At 39.4% G+C, this 19,392-nt stretch overlaps 2 protein-coding genes across 2 annotated transcripts; both read right to left on the minus strand.

Annotated features, from left to right (window-relative positions):
• Window positions 1–2,436: 2,436 nt before the first annotated feature.
• On the minus strand, window positions 2,437–3,396 carry LOC121435596 (olfactory receptor 12D3). The gene has a single exon (XM_041635048.1). It carries the CDS (start codon window positions 3,394–3,396, stop codon window positions 2,437–2,439), a length of 960 nt encoding a protein of 319 aa, XP_041490982.1.
• A 9,412-nt stretch (window positions 3,397–12,808) lies between these two features.
• On the minus strand, window positions 12,809–13,738 carry LOC121435592 (olfactory receptor 1361-like). The gene has a single exon (XM_041635045.1). The coding sequence runs from the start codon at window positions 13,736–13,738 to the stop codon at window positions 12,809–12,811; it is 930 nt and encodes a 309-aa protein (XP_041490979.1).
• Window positions 13,739–19,392: the final 5,654 nt, after the last annotated feature.

Consider the following 19,392-nt stretch of genomic DNA (forward strand, 5'->3'; position numbering starts at 1 on the left):
TAGTTTTAAAATAAATAACCCCAGAAAACAATCTAAGGTTCACAAAGACACATAGCTGGGCTGTTTGTCTCATTAGGTTAGGGTCAAAAATACAAAACAGCCTAATTGTTACTAGCTTCTCTTGCTAAACCTGGTTAATAAACAAAGGTGAGGATTAATTTTTTGCATCAATTCCTGACCTCAGCTTTCTGTTATTGGTAAATGGGTGTGCACCCTGAGAACTAGTGTTTATCTGTCTTTTATGTATAAAAGTTTACTTTGTAACTCCCTCAAAATCACCTTTCATAATTAAGTAATTTATTCTTTTTTTTAAACCACAATTTGCAGCCTGCCAACAAAAAAAAATAAAAGTTGACTGAGAACAATGCCTCTTGCTTGCTTATTATCTAGATATATTGTATGTGGGTTATGGGAATGACTTTTTTAATCATGTGGGGGAGATGAAAAACATGTTTTTACTTATAATCATTTACTTGAAAAATGGAATGCAACTGTTTTGACTCTTGTGCTGCCTGGAAGATTCTATTGGGGTATAAAAGCTGTAGCAAATATAGGAAGAAAATAAAGAAGAAGCCAATCAAGAAAGTTTGTGGGTGCCTTTTTCCCTCACCCCACCTCAGATAGAAAAGCTTAGCCTCACCAACTCCGTGGACTCCTGTCAAAGCCCTGCGCTGCGGGAGGCTGGCCCCCTCGTGCCCTTCATCGTTAGTTGTTCTCACAGTCACCCACCTGGCAAAGCTCATCAGAACCTCCTGATCCTTCCTAATTTAGTGCCTGATCATCTTGCTTTCGCCAGTGCTGTCCCGTTATTCTAGTCACAGTTTCTACAAGCTCACCTTAGCTTCCGTATCCGACTTTGTTGCTGTCTAGGGGTACAGAAATGGGCTCATTTTCTCTGCCGATTGAAGAATTAAAAGGCAGGAAAGAAGTGTTACCAGAAGTCTTGAGGAGCCCCAGCAGAGCCATCAGGTGATACCTGGGAAGCCAGAGCCCCCTCTTTCGGGTTCTAAGTCCCATTATTAAGCAAATTTAAAAACAGACACAAACTGAAGCTGGAAGGAAAGGAAAAACCTCAAATGGAAGCTAGAGGGAAATTTATTAGTGCTTAAAAAGAAATCCCAGGGCAGGCAGCCTGCAAATCTCACACTGCCAGAAAGGAAGAAAGGAGGTGGGGGGGGGGGGGGCAGGACGGAGAAGTGGAGACGCAAAAGCCATGTTACTTGAGATAACGCAGTACACATTTCATAGTTACAGAGTTTAAAAGCATGCTTAGGTTCCAGCCAACATCCAAACGAAAACAAATAAGGAGAAAAAGAAATAGTTACACCTTTCTGAGACTCCTGCTTCAGAAAGGTGGGCAGACCCAGCCCAGTCTTCAGGAGGGGTAGGCTAAGCTCTAGGGACTTCACTAGTGGACAAGAATTCTGAGAGGGAAAAGCACATTGTCTTAAAGGGAAACAACTTCCTAGAGCTGGTCCCTAGCCAGGTTCTTAACTAGCCCCACTGGATTAACCCTTAAGCGAGAAAAGTTGTAGATGCCTCTACCAACAAGTAGATTCTGTTCTTAAAGTACCACCCCGCTGTCTTTGTATGCTTGGCATATGTCCTTTAACATTGATCTCCAGCTCTGTCTGTGTTGTGATGATAGATTTCTTCCTTCCTGCAGTTGAATAGTTTTCCTTCGTTCCAGGAAAGACTCATGGAACTCAGGAAAATGCTATGCTCATGATTTTATCATAAACAGGATACGCTAAGAGCTTGGGAAAAGGACAAAGGGAAAGTTCTGTGAGGTCCTCACAGTGCACAACCCTTCTAAACACTGATGTGCAAACATGTGGACCTCACCTTGGTATTGAGTTTCTACTAAGACTTCCTTACATGGCTTTATTTTTTTTTCTTTTTGACCTCATAGCTGAACTTAATCTCTAGCCTTCCTCACTAAAGAATCAAGCTATTGCCACCAAATCCTCAGATTTCTAATCATATAATCTTTTTGTCATAACCAACCTCCCATCTGAGGTTTGTTTGATGCCTACCATAAATCTATTGTGAATATAAACTCAGGCAAGAGCCAGATGGCCCATGAGTTACTAAGACACTTAAGGTTTTTGCAGCTTTCTTCCAGGAATGCAGGGCAAAGACCAGACAAGTTATCTAATATATATCAAGAACCTTGTCACATCTCTCTCAGTCCCTCCTACCTTCTTTTAGATTTCCACATCACTTGATTACCTGGGCATATGTGCCATGGATATTGTTAAACCCCTCAACACACTGAAATTCATATTTTAAAATACTATAGAATTGTTTTGCTTATTCCCATGTGATTTGAACTTCTTATTTTTCATGAAATACTCAAAACCCCTGAGAGAGGGGGAAAACGTTAACTCACCGTTTACTATAGAGAAATGCCTTCATATACATAAGATACGAATCTCATTGGCGTCCTCCATGTAGCTGGTGGTCTTTAAACAACTTTTTCCCAAAGATCTTCTTCAGAGCCAACATCACCTCTTTGTTCCTAAGGGTATAGATGAGGGGGTTCAGCACTGGGGTGACTGCACTATAGATGATGGCCACCACCCGGTCCTCACTCATGGCTGAGACTGTGGCAGGGCGGATGTATGTGAAGCCAACAGGTCCGTAGAAAAGACAAACCACCATAAAGTGTGAGGTGCACGTTGACAGAGCCTTTTGTAGCGCTCTGCAGGACTGGTTCTTGAAAAGGAGAAAGGCAATGATGTAGAAATAGGAGAGGAGGGTAAGAAGAAAGGCCCCCATGGATATGCTGCCCGTAACAACAGCAAGGAGCCTCTGATTGAGCACTGTGTTGCCACAGGCCACTTCTAAGAGGGGCTTGACATCACAGAAGAAGTGACTGAGTTTGTGAGCGTGGCAAAAGTTCAGGTGAGCAGTCATGACAGAATGCATCAGAGCATAGAAGAAGCTGGTGATCCAGGCCATAGCTGCTAACAGGATGCACAGCTGGGGATTCATGACAGCAGTGTAGCGGAGTGGGCTGCAGATAGCCACGAAACGGTCGAAGGCCATCACAGCCAGCAAGATGGCCTCCGTGCTTCCCAGGAAGTGGAAGAAGTGTAGCTGGGTGATGCAGCCGAGGAAAGAGATGGTTCTGTCCCTGGAAAGGAGGTTGATGAGAACCTTGGGGAGAGTCACCGAAGAGTAACAAATATCCAGGCAGGAAAGGTTTCCTAGAAAGAAGTACATAGGGGAGTGGAGTCTTCTCTCCAAAGTGATGATCATTAATATCACTCCATTTCCAGCCAAATTCAGCAAGTAAATGGTTAAGAACATCATAAAAAAGATGGGCTGCAGCTCGTGGGCACTGGTCAGACCAAGCAAGAGGAACCCATCCACCAAAGTGGCGTTCTCCATCACTGAGGGAAAATACACGGAGAGCAATGTGTTGTATTTTCTTAATTTAAACTATTACTCTTAGGGACTAAGTGAAAAGCAAGCGGACTCTATGGAGGAACCTAGGGTGCAGTGCTGTGAAGAGCATTTGGGAGCCAGGGCTCATTTACTTACAACAAAGTTAGAAATCAGTATATATGATAAATTCCAAACCTGTAAAATTGTTTCTGACTAATAAGAGAAGCATGTTAGGACTAAACCAGATATAGATAAGGACACTTTTTGCAGGATCTAACCATAACCTTCCACACAGCATGAGAATCAAGGTTTAGACCTGTTGAAAGCACAAAGGCTAAGAGAGTAATTGTTTATCTTCTGATTTAGGTTCTGATAATCCTGCAGACACAGCCTAGTGGGAATTTCCCCTACTTCTCCTGAAACTCAAACACTGACAAGGGATTTCTACATCCTCCCTGACCACCTAAATCTTCAGTGAGGTAAAAGGAAGATTGTGAGTTTGAGGCCAGTCTGGGCTACAATGTGAGACCATGTTTCAAAAGAGGGAGAGAGAAAGAAATAGAAAGGAACCAGGTGACAGGAGTTATAGGTAGAAGGAGAGGAAGGGGGAGCACACAAACCTCAAATATCATGTAAGTAAAGGAAAAGTAAGGCAGTCTGCATCACAGGATTGCAGCACAGCTGCAGGGCTCTGAGTGTAGCTCAGAAAACCTTCAAATACTTAGCAATTCCAGCAGTATCACAACACTCCATCTTCAATGAGATTATCTTGAGAGAAGGGGAGCTAGCAGGAGGAAGACAAAACACAACATGAACACTGACCCTGACGGCAAAGGGAAGGGCAAAGTAGTTCAGGAACGAGGGAAACTACCATTTGAGAAAGAAAACAACCGCACAGGCTCAACAGAAGGTGCAGCCCTTGGGCTGAGTTGAGGCATTGGGGAAAGTGTATGGCCCACTTTCCACCACAACCCACGGGAAGAGTCTCTGATAATTAGTGCCCAGAGTATCAGAATACAATACAAACTCCCAGTAAGTAGCTTTAAACGCTAAAAGAATGGTAGTTCAAATATACAATCAGATGTCCTAACATGCCTCTCTATACAATTGATTAAATAACCAGCCAAAAAGTATCTGAGGATATGAAGAGCTGAACAACGCAGCTTCCACGTTCATTTAGCGCATGTAAAGCACTGAACTGAAAGATAAAAGAAGTCATGCTATCACTAGGGCACACTGAACATTTACTAAGTCACGCATAGCCTGAGTTCTTTTTAAAGTTTGGGGATTTTTTGTTTGTTGTTTTTATTTCAGAAAGCTGAACTATTCAAATAGTTTTTTGAAACTTGAACCTGAAGAAAATAAGGCATAAATAATAAAATAGCATGAATTTTACAATAAAAATGTATAGCAGAAAAATCAACAAAAACAAAACTTATTTTAAAAGACTGTGAAAACTAATGCCATAAGATATATGTTACCAACTTAAAAGACAGTCTGTTTGCAGATATGATCAATGTTAAGAAAACAGAAAACAATCAAGTATCAACAAACACAGTGTCATGTAAAAAAAAAATTACAGCCACAGCTGCACTGTAGTCCTTCAAAACTTAAGCCTTTTCCTCAGTAAAATGAATGCTCAGCCTAGATATGGGGAGGGGGCCTTGGTCCTGCCTCTAAGTGATATATCAGGCTTTGTTGACCCCCCATGAAGAGCCTTGCCCTTTCAGGGTGTGGGGGGAAGGGTGGGGTGGGGGAAAGGGTGAGTGGGATGGGGAGGAAGTGGGACCAGGGATGGCTGTGTGGAACGAGAAAAGACTGTGTTAAAAGTAAATAAATAAATGAAAATATAAAATATATTAACATAAAATCTTACACATTGTTTATAGAATATTCATTTATTAAAACCAAGAATTCAGAGTAGAACAGAAGTCTTTCAATCAGTGAATAGCAAAGCGAATTTTATATGCCAGAGAAAACAATTCTGCAACAACAGGAATGAACAAACTGGATGCAGTGCCTCATATTTGCCATCCCAGCACTTGAGAGACTGATGCAGGAAGGGGACCTGCCATAAGTCCCAGTCCAGTATGGGCTGCATAGTAAAACCCTGTCTTTGAAAAACAAAAACAATTGCAAAAAAGAAATGAAAAATTCAGTGAAATCCCCATGAATCTGCTTAAGCCTCTCCCAAGAGGTTTTACACTCAGGCTTTGTGCTTATGCAGCATGCTTTTAAGTAGGTATATCTAGAAACTGAGTACAGATAAGTAGTTCCCAGCTTGGTGGAATGTGGTGTACAAAGGGGCAGATGTGTAGCCGTGAACATAAAAAGAATACTGACTGGTCCCCGTGGTGAAGACACTATTCTGTATTTTCAGTGCAGTGCTAGCTGTGGGGACACACATGAGATTATGAAGGAGTAGACACAAACATGGGATGGATGAGAGCAAGGACAGCTGGTTGATCACTGGACGGATGAACTGCAGCAGCTCGATAACCTGGCTGTAATCCTCTGCTATAATTTGTTACCTCTGGAAGAATGGAGTACGGGAACACAGCATTTCTGCATTATTTAAAGTCATAACTGCATGTTACAAAGATTACAGTTAGGACTGTAGTTTGACATCAAGGTATTTACAAACCAATTGTATTTTTGAAAATATTTAAATAGGAATTTGTCCCGGTGAAATTTTGTACTATTTAAATGAAGATAAATTTTCAATTCTGTCAGAATTGAAATTTTTTTTAAAGATTTATTTATTTATTATGTATACAACATTCCTTCCATGTATGTTTGTATGAAAGAAGAGGGCACCAGATCTCATTATAGATGGTTGTGAGCCACCATGTGGTTGCTGGGAATTGAACTCGGGACCTCTGGAAGAGCAATCAGTGCTCTTAACCTCCGAGCCATCTCTCCAGCCCCCTAGAATTTAAATTTTAATCAAATGCATAATTTATTAAACTTTACTTGTACATGTCTCTCAACACGTTGAAAATTATATACCACACCATTATGTTCACGTGACCATTTTAAACACAAGTGAATGAAAAGATTCTAAATACCCACAACTATGATGAAATTATTACATTTATAAAAGGAAATAGCATGTAGAATTTAAATACATATATGTATGTGAATATGCTCAAAAATAAATCTTAACTACCAGATAAACTCATAAGATGTAAGTATGTACATCCATACATATATGCATACAGGTGCACACATAGGGATATACATTCTGAATTTCAGGATGATTTGCTGATTGACAAAAATCAAGATTCAGTACAAGGTGATCAGGTGCTGATATTTCTCACTGAATCTTCTTTTGTGGGTAGTCAGTCCCTCTGAACATACCAGAAGAAACCATTAACCATCGTGATATCTGGGTAAAGGCCTGGAGGGCGAGCGGACAAGACTGTAGGGAATGCATGCCTCTTAGAACATTTTTTTTATTTTGTTGTTAAATATTAACATGCAAATTATTCAAAATATAACTAAAACATTTGTTTAAAAACAGGAAGGGGAAATTGGACCTGACTAGAACGGTAAGATGGAAAAGTGGGCTGAGGATACACAAGTTTTAGCTCACTTATTCCATTCAAGAACGTTGAGATTTGAAGTGAGTCATGGTCTATAGTTTGCAATCTATGAAATAGAGATTATTTCTGCACACCTCTTTCTCTCAAAAGCAACAAACCAAAAGGCATAAAGTAGAAATTTCACCAATTCCTCTGTGCATTTACTGGGTTAACTAATGGCTTAATATTACATATTCAGTGTTCGTTGATAAACCTCTTGAGGTCATATTTCCCTTTTATAACAGTTTGTATATAACAGTTTGTATCTACACTTTACCAACAAGATTCCCCTAACTGTGGTGCTAAACTTAACATCAGAGTTTGTGAAAACAACACACCAGAACATGAGGGAGTTGTGTCCTGGATTCAGTAAATGGCTTTAGCAAGGGGGGGACAGTTGTTTTGGAATTTTGTTGTTTGGCATGACCTGTCTGGATTAGTCAGCATCAGAAGCAGTATGAAAATTTCAACACAGACAGCAAGGAGATGCCTGCCACAAACACATATATAAGAGAAATGTTCTAAATGTAAATGTTGATGGTGGGGAATTTCAAGAGTCATGAACAGAGCAGAGGACATGCTAACTGACCTATGTGTGTAGCACGATTAATAGAAGCCCAGAGACAAATTTTGGGGTTCAGCCTGCAGATCAGAAAAGCAAAGCAGACAAGCCACTAGAGAGCTCTTACCTCTATGAAATCTTCAGACTGAAAAAGTAAGTTCCAGTCTCCTCCTGTCTTATATTCCTCTCCAGTGCTGGGATTAAAGGCGTGCACCACTACTGCGTAGCCTCCATGACTAACTAGTGTGGCTTCTGGAATTAAAGCTGTGTGACACCGCTGCCTGGCCTAGGTGACTGGCTAGCATGGCTGTTTTGTTCTCTGGTCTTCAGGCGAGCTTTATTTATTAAAATACAAATGAAATATCACTACACACATGGTCAAGGACTTGGGTTTACACACATGAAATAATGTAAGAAGTATATCCTACTATAGTTCACAAATTATTTTCATTTTTTCCTGAAATAGAACTACCCCTCTTCCACCGAAAACACTCCTACAGATTTGTGTGCTTATTTAACACCAAATACAGCCTAACTTGTTAACAACACTGAAATACAACCTGCTTCTCTGAAGCTCACTGATATTAACAGAAACTAAGAGATTAACCCTCTAAGTCTTTTCTCTCACCCTTCCCCTTATCTCCTCTCTCATCATTACATGCACACACATGCCCACTTCTACCACGAGATGCACTAAAGTCACACATATATTTCCAACATATTGTATGCTTGGTCATACAACCTACCGTGAGCTCTGAACATTCTCCCCTGGCACATGTGCATGCCAAAAAAATCTATAAACAAATTAGGAAAATAAAAGACTTCCAGATAGTAAGGTGAACCTACTCAGTTTATGCTATAATTTTCACAAACTGTAGCCAACTCTAGCCCCAGGTTACCCTTACTCACCCAATGCTGTGGTCTAAACTTCCTTGTCTCAGAAATAAACTGGTTCTAATAGTCCACGTGAAGGCACATTCCCCATAAGCCAATATCTCAGGAAGTAGAAGATTAAAAGTTCAAAGAGTTCACCTGGGCTACATAGTGATTTTCAGACAAGCTTTGGCTATATGACAACCTGTCTAATAAAAAAAAGGAAGGGAGTGAGGGGAGAAGGGGGAGAGAAGGAGGGAGGGAAAGAGAGAGAAATAGAAAGAGGAGGGAAACAAAAGAAAGTTTCTGCCAATATTACACTTGCCCTTTAGTCTAAGCTACTCTTCATACTTTAGAGTGGAAATAAGAACTTATCTATAAATACAGCATTACTCTCAGCACACTCTCTATTCTGACAGCAGAAATCAGGGTGAATCCTCTCATACTTCCCCAGCAGCGTCTTGGGCATTCATATCTTGGGGTCCTCTCCCCAAGGATTCATTCTGTCCAAATTTCTTTTCCCATAAGTATTAATTTACTCCTTTTCCTTTTGTTCTAGTCAAACAGTTTCATGAATGTTAAAAATAAAAATTTGGTAAAATGCTTTGCCAATTATGAAAGAGAAAAGAGTGGTGATAATATCAAAGATGAGGTGGCACCACCGCGTTCCTTGAGAAATCTAACAACTGGTGAATGCGAAAAGTCACGAAACTTAGAGTACTATGCTGCAAATTAAAATGATGGGCTTTAAACTGAGGTCTTCATTTGATCATTTACCATCAGACACAGAAGACTGAGCAACCTAAGTGTTTGGCTAACTTCCCTGTGAGGACTGGTATTTATATAGACACTTGGGAAAAGTGACAAGTGGGCCTATTGAAACACTGCAAGCCTTCTAATAAATTCATTTTGAATTGACATTATGATTAATATCATTTCTGACTGTAAGTGGAGTAGTAATATATTTTGTGTCAATTCATCAAACATCACTAAAATCAACTTTAGATTCATCAGAATTTATGTCAATATTTTTGTTTATTTTTTAACTTTTGTCATCTTTTTATTGAGCTCTCCATTTTTCTCTGCTCCCCTCCCTGCCTCTCCTCTCCCCTTAAACCCTTTCCCAAGATCCCCATGCTCCCAATTTACTCAGGAGAATTTGTCTTTTTTTACTTCCCATGTAGATTAGATCTATGTATGTCTCTCTTAGGGTCCTCATTGTTGTCTAAGTTCTCTGAGATTGTGATTTGTGGACTGTTTTTCTTTGCTTTATGTTTAAAAACAACTTATGAGTGAGTACATGTGATAATTGTCTTTCTCAAAATGAGTTTTCTAGCTCCGTCCATTTTCCTGCAAAATTCAAGATGTCATTATTTTTGTCTGCTGTGTAGTACTCCATTGTATAAATGTACCACATTTTCCTTATCCATTCTTTGGTCAAGGGGCATTTAGGTTGTTTCTAGGTTCTGGCTATGACAAACAATGCTGCTATGAACATAGTTGAGCACATGCCCTTGTGGCACGATTGAGCATCCTTCATATACATACCCAAAAATGGTTGGATCAAAAACCTCAACATAAAGCCAGCCATATTGAACCTTATAGGAGAGAAAGTGGGAAGTACTCTTGAATGCGTTGGCACAGGAGACCACTTCCTGAATATAACCCCAGCAGCACAGACACTGAGAAACAATTAATAAATGGGACCTCCTAAAACTGAAAAGCTTCTGTAAAGCAAAGGACATGGTCAACAAGACAAAACGGCAGCCTACAATATTTGTGTTTTAATGCCATCTTTGTTTTCTCTACCTTTCAGAACTGTTTCCCATGCCATTCAGTCAAGCTTGCCAACTGTGTTAATGAATCTGTATACAAGTCAGTTTCTTGTATCTGCGTTGACTCCGGGGATTCTTACTGGGATCACCAGTGCAAAGGGAGGACTTTAGAGCCTATGAAAAACTCCAGGGCTTCTCATAGTGACCAAAAGGTTGGACTGCAAGACCTCTTTGAAGATTCCCCACCAAAGTACCAATGAACACGCTAGAGGAACAGAGGCCCCCTTTCCAGTGTATTTACTGATCAGATTGCAAACCTTCCATTTTAAAATTATGTTCTGCAGAATTCAACAATGTGCCATGGATTCGACAATGTTTCCTTTTTTTCTGTTAGCCAAAGCCACGCATAGGACTTTCTTGCTTCCATATTTTCTTTGTCTGGTGCATGATGTTAGAGGTTTCAGAATTCTGCTCTCTTCTCCTGCATATTCTCTCTCTCTCTCTCTTTCTCTCTCTCTCTCTCTCTTTCCCTCCCTCCCTCTCTCCCTACCTCCTCCTTTCCCCTCTTCATCTCACATAATGCACTGTGGTATTTTGTAGTGACCATGAGGATACTTGGATAAGAGGTGATTTCCAGGGGTTTGAGGAAAAATCAAAATGTCAAGTGTTTCAATTGTAGTAAATAAGGTCACCTTAAAGGGATTATAAACAGAGCATTGCTAGAAACAATGTTTTTTCTAAACATAATAGATTCTTCCTGGGCTGCTGCCAAACTAGATAGTTGCCTTGAAACCCAGTCAGACTTTTACGGTTCCATGAGGCAGCAATAAGCCTCACATCTTCATCAACATTGGTTTTGATTAGCAGTATCAATGCAGCAGCTCACAAACATCTATAACTCCAGTTGCAGGGGATTAAAACCCTCTTCTAGTCTCCACAGGCACTAGGCATTTACATGATGCACAGACTACGCCCAAGTGGGCTGGTATCTTACAGGCTATTGGCTGAAGGAGCAGAGAAGCACAGGCTCCTCTCACCTGGCTGTGGTGTCCACATTCTATGGAACACTCATGGTCTTGTACATTGCGCCCTCTGCTGTCCATTCCCAGCTTCTCTCCAAGGTTGTTGCCCTGCTCTACACAGTGGTCACTCCAATCTTCAACCCTGTCATCTATACCTTGAGGAACCAGGGAGTGCATCAGGCACTAAGCAGGTTTCTCTACTGTAAAGCACCTGAAATGTGACCTATAGGGGATAGTGAAGGTTTTCTATTGGACTTTAAATGCCTTGATTGAAAAGCTTCCTGGATTATGCCCAAGGGAACACTAACAGTTAGTTCAACAATTTCCAAATTGGTTTAAAAGACTATGTGAACTACTATGAATTGTTTATTGAACACACCATAAAGAGTGCACTGATTAAATCATTACTCAGTACAGACATGTACTAAATTGTCACACTGTAGCCTGTTACTATATAGAGCACTGCTACTAATGATTAATGAAAAGAAAACTATAGAAACAAAACACCAATACAGAAAAGACTAGAACAATGCTCATTTCTTATTATTATAGTGTGAAACTGAAAGGTCCTTTTTCTATTGTGTGTATTTGGGCTTGAGCATGTAGACTTGATGATGAAATTTGCAATTTACTTTCCCATAAAATGCTACATCTTACTTTACACATATCATATGTGTGTATGCATACATATGGCAGCAATAATAAATTATTTTGAAAAGAATCCTGGCATATATTCTCCAATAAAAGAGAATAAAGTTATATCCTTTCTCAACCTGCTTCTGTTGACCTAGATTATTGCCAGCCTCACCAATTTCCTGACCTCTTACTTGTGATTTAACTTCTGTGAACTCTACAACTCCCTTTAACATGATTTGTCAGTGGCATCCAGTTTCAACTGGAGGAAGGATATTAGAGAAAAACAGAAATACTTAAAATCACTTGATCTTCTGAACAAGAGAGACTGTAAGGCCTATAAGGATATCAGGGAGCTGTTGTTACTAAACCCCTAGTAGAAATTCTAAAATTACGAAATGACTGTAGTGATTGCGATGGAGAGTCATGCTTCAGGAAAATGAGTGTAAGAATACAAAAGCTAGAGAACACAACATGTGTTATTTCCAACAGATTGGTGTGCTTATTACTTTTCTTGTTGCTGGGACGAAATACCTGACAGAAACAATTTAAGGACAAAGTTTCATTTTGTTCATGCTATGAAGAATACAGTACATGGGGATGTGGAAGGGCTGGCAGCAGGAAAATGGGGTGGCAGGTTGCATTGCATCTGTGGTCAACAGTGAAGAGTGACAGTAAGGTAGGTTTTCTTCTTTTGCTCCTTACAATCAGTCCAGGATCATCCTATGGAACAGATGGTGCCACCCACATTCAGGATGGATCTTCTCTCCTCAGTGAATTCTCTCCAGAGACACCCTCACAGACATGCCTAAATATGTGTGTTCCAGGTGATTCCAAATCCAGTCAAGTTAACACTAAAGATTAGCCATAGCAATTATATAATTCTCCCATGAGCTACAATGTTAACTGACTCATTTTGCATATGTAGTAGTGATGTGGGGTGTGATTCTTCCTCAGTGACGATCCTTAATCCTGAAACTTTTCCACATTCAGGATCTTTCTCAATGAACTCTTAACGTCCTTATTTCTCAGACTATAAATGAAGGGATTCAGGGTGGGAGTTACCAGGGTATACATGACAGCAGCAACCGCCGCCCAGGATGAGTGAGAACTAGATGGAGGCTTCAGGTATGTGGCAAAAACTGTGCTGTAGAAGAGGAAGACCATAGAGAGGTGAGAACTGCATGTGGCCAGGGCTTTCCTTTTACCCTGTGCTGATGGCACCCTAGCCACAGCAAAGAAAATACAACCATAAGAACTCATAATGCAGAGAAGTGCACTAAGTCCTAAGATGCCAGCCAAAGTCATCATCAGGGTTTCGTTGAGGTGTGTGTTAGAGCAAGAAAGCTGTAAGAGAGGACCGAAATCACAGAAAAAATGAGGAATCTCTTGGTTGTTATGAAAAGATAGCTGGGAGAGCAGCAATGTATGGGCCAGAGACACACAATGAGCTGCTCCCCACGACCCAGCGGCCAGAACCCCACACCTGCAAGACGTCATTAGGAGTGGGTAGTGCAGTGGGTGGCAGATAGCAGCATAGCGGTCAACAGCCATGACTGCCAGAAGTAGATTATCCATGTCTGCAAAAACAGCAAAGAAGTACAGCTGAGTGAGACATCCAGAGAAGGAGATCGATCCGTCTCCAGTCCACAAAACCGCCAGCATTTTTGGGGTTGTAGTGGTAATGAAACAAAGATCCACAAGGGAGAGCTGACTGAGGAAGAAATACATAGAGGTGTGGAGGTGAACATCGGCACCAATAGCTAACAGAAGTAGCAGGTTCCCCAGGAGGCCCAGCAAGTAGAGAGCTAGGAAGATACTAAAGAGGGGCAGCCATTTCTCTCGGTCTCTGGAAAGTCCTAAAAGGACAAAGCCTAGAGCCTGACTGCAGTTCATTCTGAGTCTTGTATTTCAAGAAGGAATTGGTGTGAAGACAATTCACTCACTGCAGGCAAGAATAGGCGTCAATCCAGACCTGGTCCCTTGGCAATGTGTTTCCTTCATAGCACCAATTGAACAATGGAAACTAGAAAAGCAAAGGGAGGGACATGACTTAGAGTTCATTAAAAAATAGCTCCCTATAAAGATATAAAGATAATTTGTTGATGGGCGGTGGCTTCCTGGAATTCTCTAGGCGAAAGCTATCCTATTTAAACTTTGCCTTACATGATAGAATAATACTTTCCTGTGAATCTTTTTTATTATGATTCCTTTAAAGGCAGAGGTTGCATTTTAGTACTTAACTTAGTGCTTACACACGGTGGAATTTCAATAAATTCTCCTGCCCATCTACAGAGTCATCACTCTGTTTGCAGCTCCAGCTGACTAGGAAGAATGCTGCTGTTTTCCTGAGTGACTCGCTGTGACCATTGTTGCCTCATTTAATGTGTTGTTCATAGTGCTGCTAAGACAGTCTTCAAAAACAAAAGAATATAGCTTATTTGCTTACAAACAGTTACCAGGGTAACTATATTTTTTATGAGACTGTATAAGTAAGTCTTTGTATGAGTTCTAAGGCTCTAAGTATTTTTAATTTGGGGATATCTTACCAATCCTATCAGCAACAGTCACAACTCTTGGTACCAATTTTCTGTCTTGATCAGTTTCTGTTGCTAGCATAATGTTACAAATTAAGTAACAAAAAAGATTTATTTTGAATCACAGGTCAAGTAAAAGATAGGATAACCCATTTTGTCTGAGAGAACAGACAGCAACACACCAAGATGTGGGAAGTGTGTGTGTGAGGGGGGAGGGAAGAGAAAGAAAGAGACACCAAGATGTGGGAAGTTGGGGGGGGGCGGGAAGAGAGAGAGAGATTTGTGGATGCTCTTCTTAAGCCACTAGCGTCCAATCGTTGTGTTTGCCTAATCCAAAAGACAGCCAAAAGCTATATAACAGTAAGACTTAGTTTCCACCCTCTCAGTACTGAGTTTTTATGTGACTCTGAGAGAGAACAAATGGTTTCAACCCTTAGAGCTCATCCTTACGATCTCAATTTCTTTCCTGGGATGGCCCCTTATGCTTCTTTGATTGGCAGATCTACCTTGAACCTCCACAAATTACCACAATTGTGATATGAAGGAAGTTACCATATGTTTATTTTATTTGGATATTTAGTAAGGTTTTAGGTAATTGTCTTCTTCACAAGAAAATGAGGTATGTTATGATAGAGCAGAATCTGATTTTCCTCTTCAAAGTGCTTGTCATAAAAGAAACAAATATCAATAAATGGATAAATTGACCAACAGAAATTAGAAGCAGAAGGAGGCACTCCATTGTCCTCTTCTGTGGTTCATTTTATTTTACTATTTCAGGAAAGAAACACCTTTCCTCCAGGCATTGTGCTGCTACCATGACTTGAAAGCATCGGTGCATCTCTCTCCTCCATTCCTTCATATCTAAACAGTGTTATAACATTGTTCTCCACAAAATTTTCCTTGTTGCAGCCCCTTGCTCACCTTTTCTTTTCTTACCTTAAGCGGATATTTACTCATCAACTCACTCAAAGCTTATTCCATCAACAGTACAGCTGACTACACTCATGTACTCTGATTACTATAACTCAAGCTGCAAACATTTTACAGAATTATATACTTTCTATTTTTGCCTCAACTTTCTTTTGCTCAAATAATAGGAAAAAAGCTTTCCTGTTAATTACATATACTCTACTGTGATTGGTTACCAGGAACTCCTACGGTGCCTCTGCCTACCTGTTCCACCCCTGGCAAGGCAGCATCGATCTGGCTGCTCACCAGTGGTTTCCCTAATTGTCATTCCTGACGTCATGCACTCTTGTCATCTCTCACTTGATAATTCTTTATCTTTAGTCAAATATTACCAGAGTTCAAGACTATGTTATAATTTTATCTTCTTCCCCACCATTAAACTACTATTTAATACTTTACCTTTTATTATCCTATCTCTTCTTAAATATATAGACAAAAGTGACCTGGTGCTTAGGTTGATATTGTCTGAAGGGGTTTTCCAGTTTCTGTGATATATAAATTTTCTCTCTTCAGCTAAATTGTGAATGAATACATGCCTCTTGTAAGGAGTTTTACTGGTCTTCAGAATAAGATGTCAGTCTGGAAGTTGTCTCCATATGACCTTGTCAAGGAGAGTCAGAATAAGAAAAACATTATTCTGTTCCAAAGGAAAAAATGGTCTTGCAAACCCACCAGGTATATGAAAGGAAATCTTAAAAGTGTAGAGAAAAATGTATTGTGCACTACTAAGAATAAGCTGACAGAGAGACTGCTCCAACACTTTGTCCCAATTTATCTTGTTTATTTTTCTATGTTTGTTTGTTTCTTTCTTTCTTCCTTTCTTTGTGATTCATCGTCTTTTTATACCTCAGCAGTATTTCTGCTTTACTGCATTTTCTTCTTATCTATGTTTTTGCTCTTTCTTTTATATGAAGATTGGGTGAACAATGGAGATTTAGGAAGGAGTCCATTATGCTAATGCAATAGATTAAACTCTACTACTAGCAGAAAAGAAAGAAAAATATTCTTGTTCATCAACTGATTACCAACAATGAGGTTTTCTTTCTATGTAATACAACAAAAGGAAAGAATGTTTGGAGCTAGAGAAATGATAAAAACACTTGAGGACAGTTGCTGATTTTCCTGAAGAACTGAGTTCAGCTCCCAGCACCCATGTCAGATGACTCACAACACCTATGACTTATATCCAGCACCCTCTTCTGGCCTCTGCAGGCACTGACACTCATGCATGTGTACACACACATGTATTTTACAATAAAATATTATTTTTAAAGAAGACACAAAGCAAGTTTCAATATATAGAAGAAAATGGAAATAACTTCTTGCATCAGATCAGGCAACCGCAGGTTAAAGCTGGATATCATCAACAACAGAAACAGACAAAGCCTACAAACTCATGGGAACTGAGTGACTCTCTACTGAATAAAAACAATAAGTCAAGACAGAATTAAAGAAAAAAATCAGAGACTTTCTCAAATTCAATAAAAATGAATACATGGCATACCCAAAGTTATGGAACACAATGAAGGTGGTGCTGAGGAAAATTCACAATATTAAGAGCCTACATAAAAAATAACTGAAAAGACTTCATACTAGAAACATGACAGCCCACCCAAAATCTTTAAAACAAAAAGAAGCAATCATACCCAAGAGAGGAGTAGATGAAAAGAAATTATCAAACTGAGGCCTGAAGGAAAACAATACAAAGAATCAATGAAACAAATAATTAGTTCTTTGAGAAAATCAGCAAGCTAGACAAGCCCTTATGCAAACTAATTAAAAGATCAAGAGAGAATATCCAAATTAATAAAATCAGAATTGAAAGGGGGGACATAATAACAGGCACCAAGGAAATTCAGAGGATCATAAGGGCATACTTTCAAAACTTGTACTCCACCAAATTAGAAAATATAAAAGTAATGGAAAATTTTCTCTGATGTGTTGACCAATGGAATTGAAGTTCTGGACATGAATCCACACACCTCTGGATTTTTATTTTTTTAAAAAAGAAGCCAGGAATACACACTGAATAAAAAGAAAGCATCTTCAACAAATGGTGCTGGTCAGACAGGATGTCTGCATGTAGAAGAATGCAGATAGATCCATATCTATCACCCTGCACAACTCAAGTCCAAGTACATCAAAAACTTACCAACCCAGATACACTGAAAATGATAGAAGGAAGACTGGAGGATAACCTTGTACACATTAGTATAGGAGACAACTTTCTGAACAGAACACCAATATCAATGTCATGGTTGTTAGCTTGGTATTTTTGTAGGACTCCTAACAGTGTCAGTAGGTGTGTCTTGGACTCTTTTGTCTGCTCTTGGGACTCTTTTCCTCCTATTTGATTGCCTTGTTTAGCTTCAATATGAGGACTTCTGCCTTGTCTTGTTGTATCTTGTTTTGTCAAGTGTGGGTGTTGTATCTTGTAGGCCTGCTCCTTTCTGAAGGGAAATAGAAGGGAGTGGGTTTGGGGGAAAGAGAAATGGGAGAAGACTGGAGGGAGGGGTAACTGTGGTTAGGATGTATTGTATGAAAGAAGAATCTATTTTCAATTAAAAAAAATAAAGAAAATATGGTACATGTGTATAATGAGATTTCAATCACTACAAAAAATAATGACATAAAATTTTCAAGGAAGTGAATGTCTCTGAAATTTATTATGGTAAATGGAGCAATATAAACTCAGAAAAACAGAAAGCTTATATTCTTTCTCAAATGCAGATTCTAGTTTTTAATGTACATATGTAAGTGTTTGAATTGGTATAAATATAGATAAATTCTTAAAAACTATAAAGAAGAACAAAGGAGGATTTTGACATTCTTCACTCAAGCTATATGAGGAATTAAGTCCTAATGGGAAGATGTAATTTTAGCTGTTTCTAGTTGTGTTTTCATGCTGTAAAGGTATAGAAAAGGTTCAGAATTAAATTTTTAAAAAAAGAGTTGGGTCATGTTATGCTAACTGGAAATGATGAACTATATCAAATGACAAAAGATCCATGTAGATATGACCACAGTATTCCTGTTGCATTTTCTTTTTCCATTTCTATGTTTATTAACTTCTGGCTGCTCACAGTGTGTAGATGTTCTAATGGATAAATGTTTTAGAATAGGGAGACACGAATTATTCCAATATGTTTTTAAATGAGAACGTTCACACAGCTAGCACTCACCTAGAGATGCGGTTAAGTCACAGGTGTCAAACTCCACCCCAGAGATACTGACAGAGGGAACCTGTGGTGAGGTATGAGAATCTGTGGTTCCAACATGCTGATGCATTGAATTTAAAAAATGCAGTGTTCTGCCAATCATTCCCGCATTACTCACTTTCCCTCCCATCCCATTTCCCCTTTGTATTGGGAATTAGGAGGTTATTTCCATACACAATGAGGTCCAGTCTTACATGCTCGTTTCTTATGGACAATCCTCCCCTCCACCAGGCAATGACATGCCTCTCATGCTGTCACTCCCCTATGTTAAGTACTTTCATTGCTATTGTATTCATCTCAAACCTATCTATCTATAACATAAATAGATCAGATTAGATCTCAGAGCAATGAGATTCAGGACTCAGGGTATCTGAAAACTAGTTCAGCATCTCTGGTTGTGTCTAAAGACACAGCTTCAGACGAGCTGCATGGGAATAAGAGACAAGTTCCTTGGCTTGTAGCACCATTGCCTCGTTTCTCTACTTCTTATGACATATTCATGCAAAACTCCCATCTCAACCACTAGTTATTTTCTAATCAATACTTTCACCTTTGTACTTTCTCAAAACTACTTAAAGCAAGAACTTATACTTGTATTTCCCCAAATAACTCTCATCAATGTCAGTTTTAAATTGCAGTTCTTAAGTTATTTCTCAAAAAGACAGCTCAATAGAAAATCTTTGTTAGTTTACTTCAGACTCTTTCTTTGTCTGACTTCCAAATTACCCACAACACTCTCCTGGTTTCCAGGGATCTCTCTGACTCATCCGCAGCCTCCTTATCTGATGTCCTCTCCTGTTTTAAATTTCTTTTAAGTTAATTTTTG

The sequence above is a fragment of the Microtus oregoni genome, unplaced genomic scaffold (genome assembly GCF_018167655.1).
Source record: "Microtus oregoni isolate MIOR12 unplaced genomic scaffold, Mior012 000046F_ref0000063, whole genome shotgun sequence".
Classification (NCBI taxonomy): domain Eukaryota; kingdom Metazoa; phylum Chordata; class Mammalia; order Rodentia; family Cricetidae; genus Microtus; species Microtus oregoni.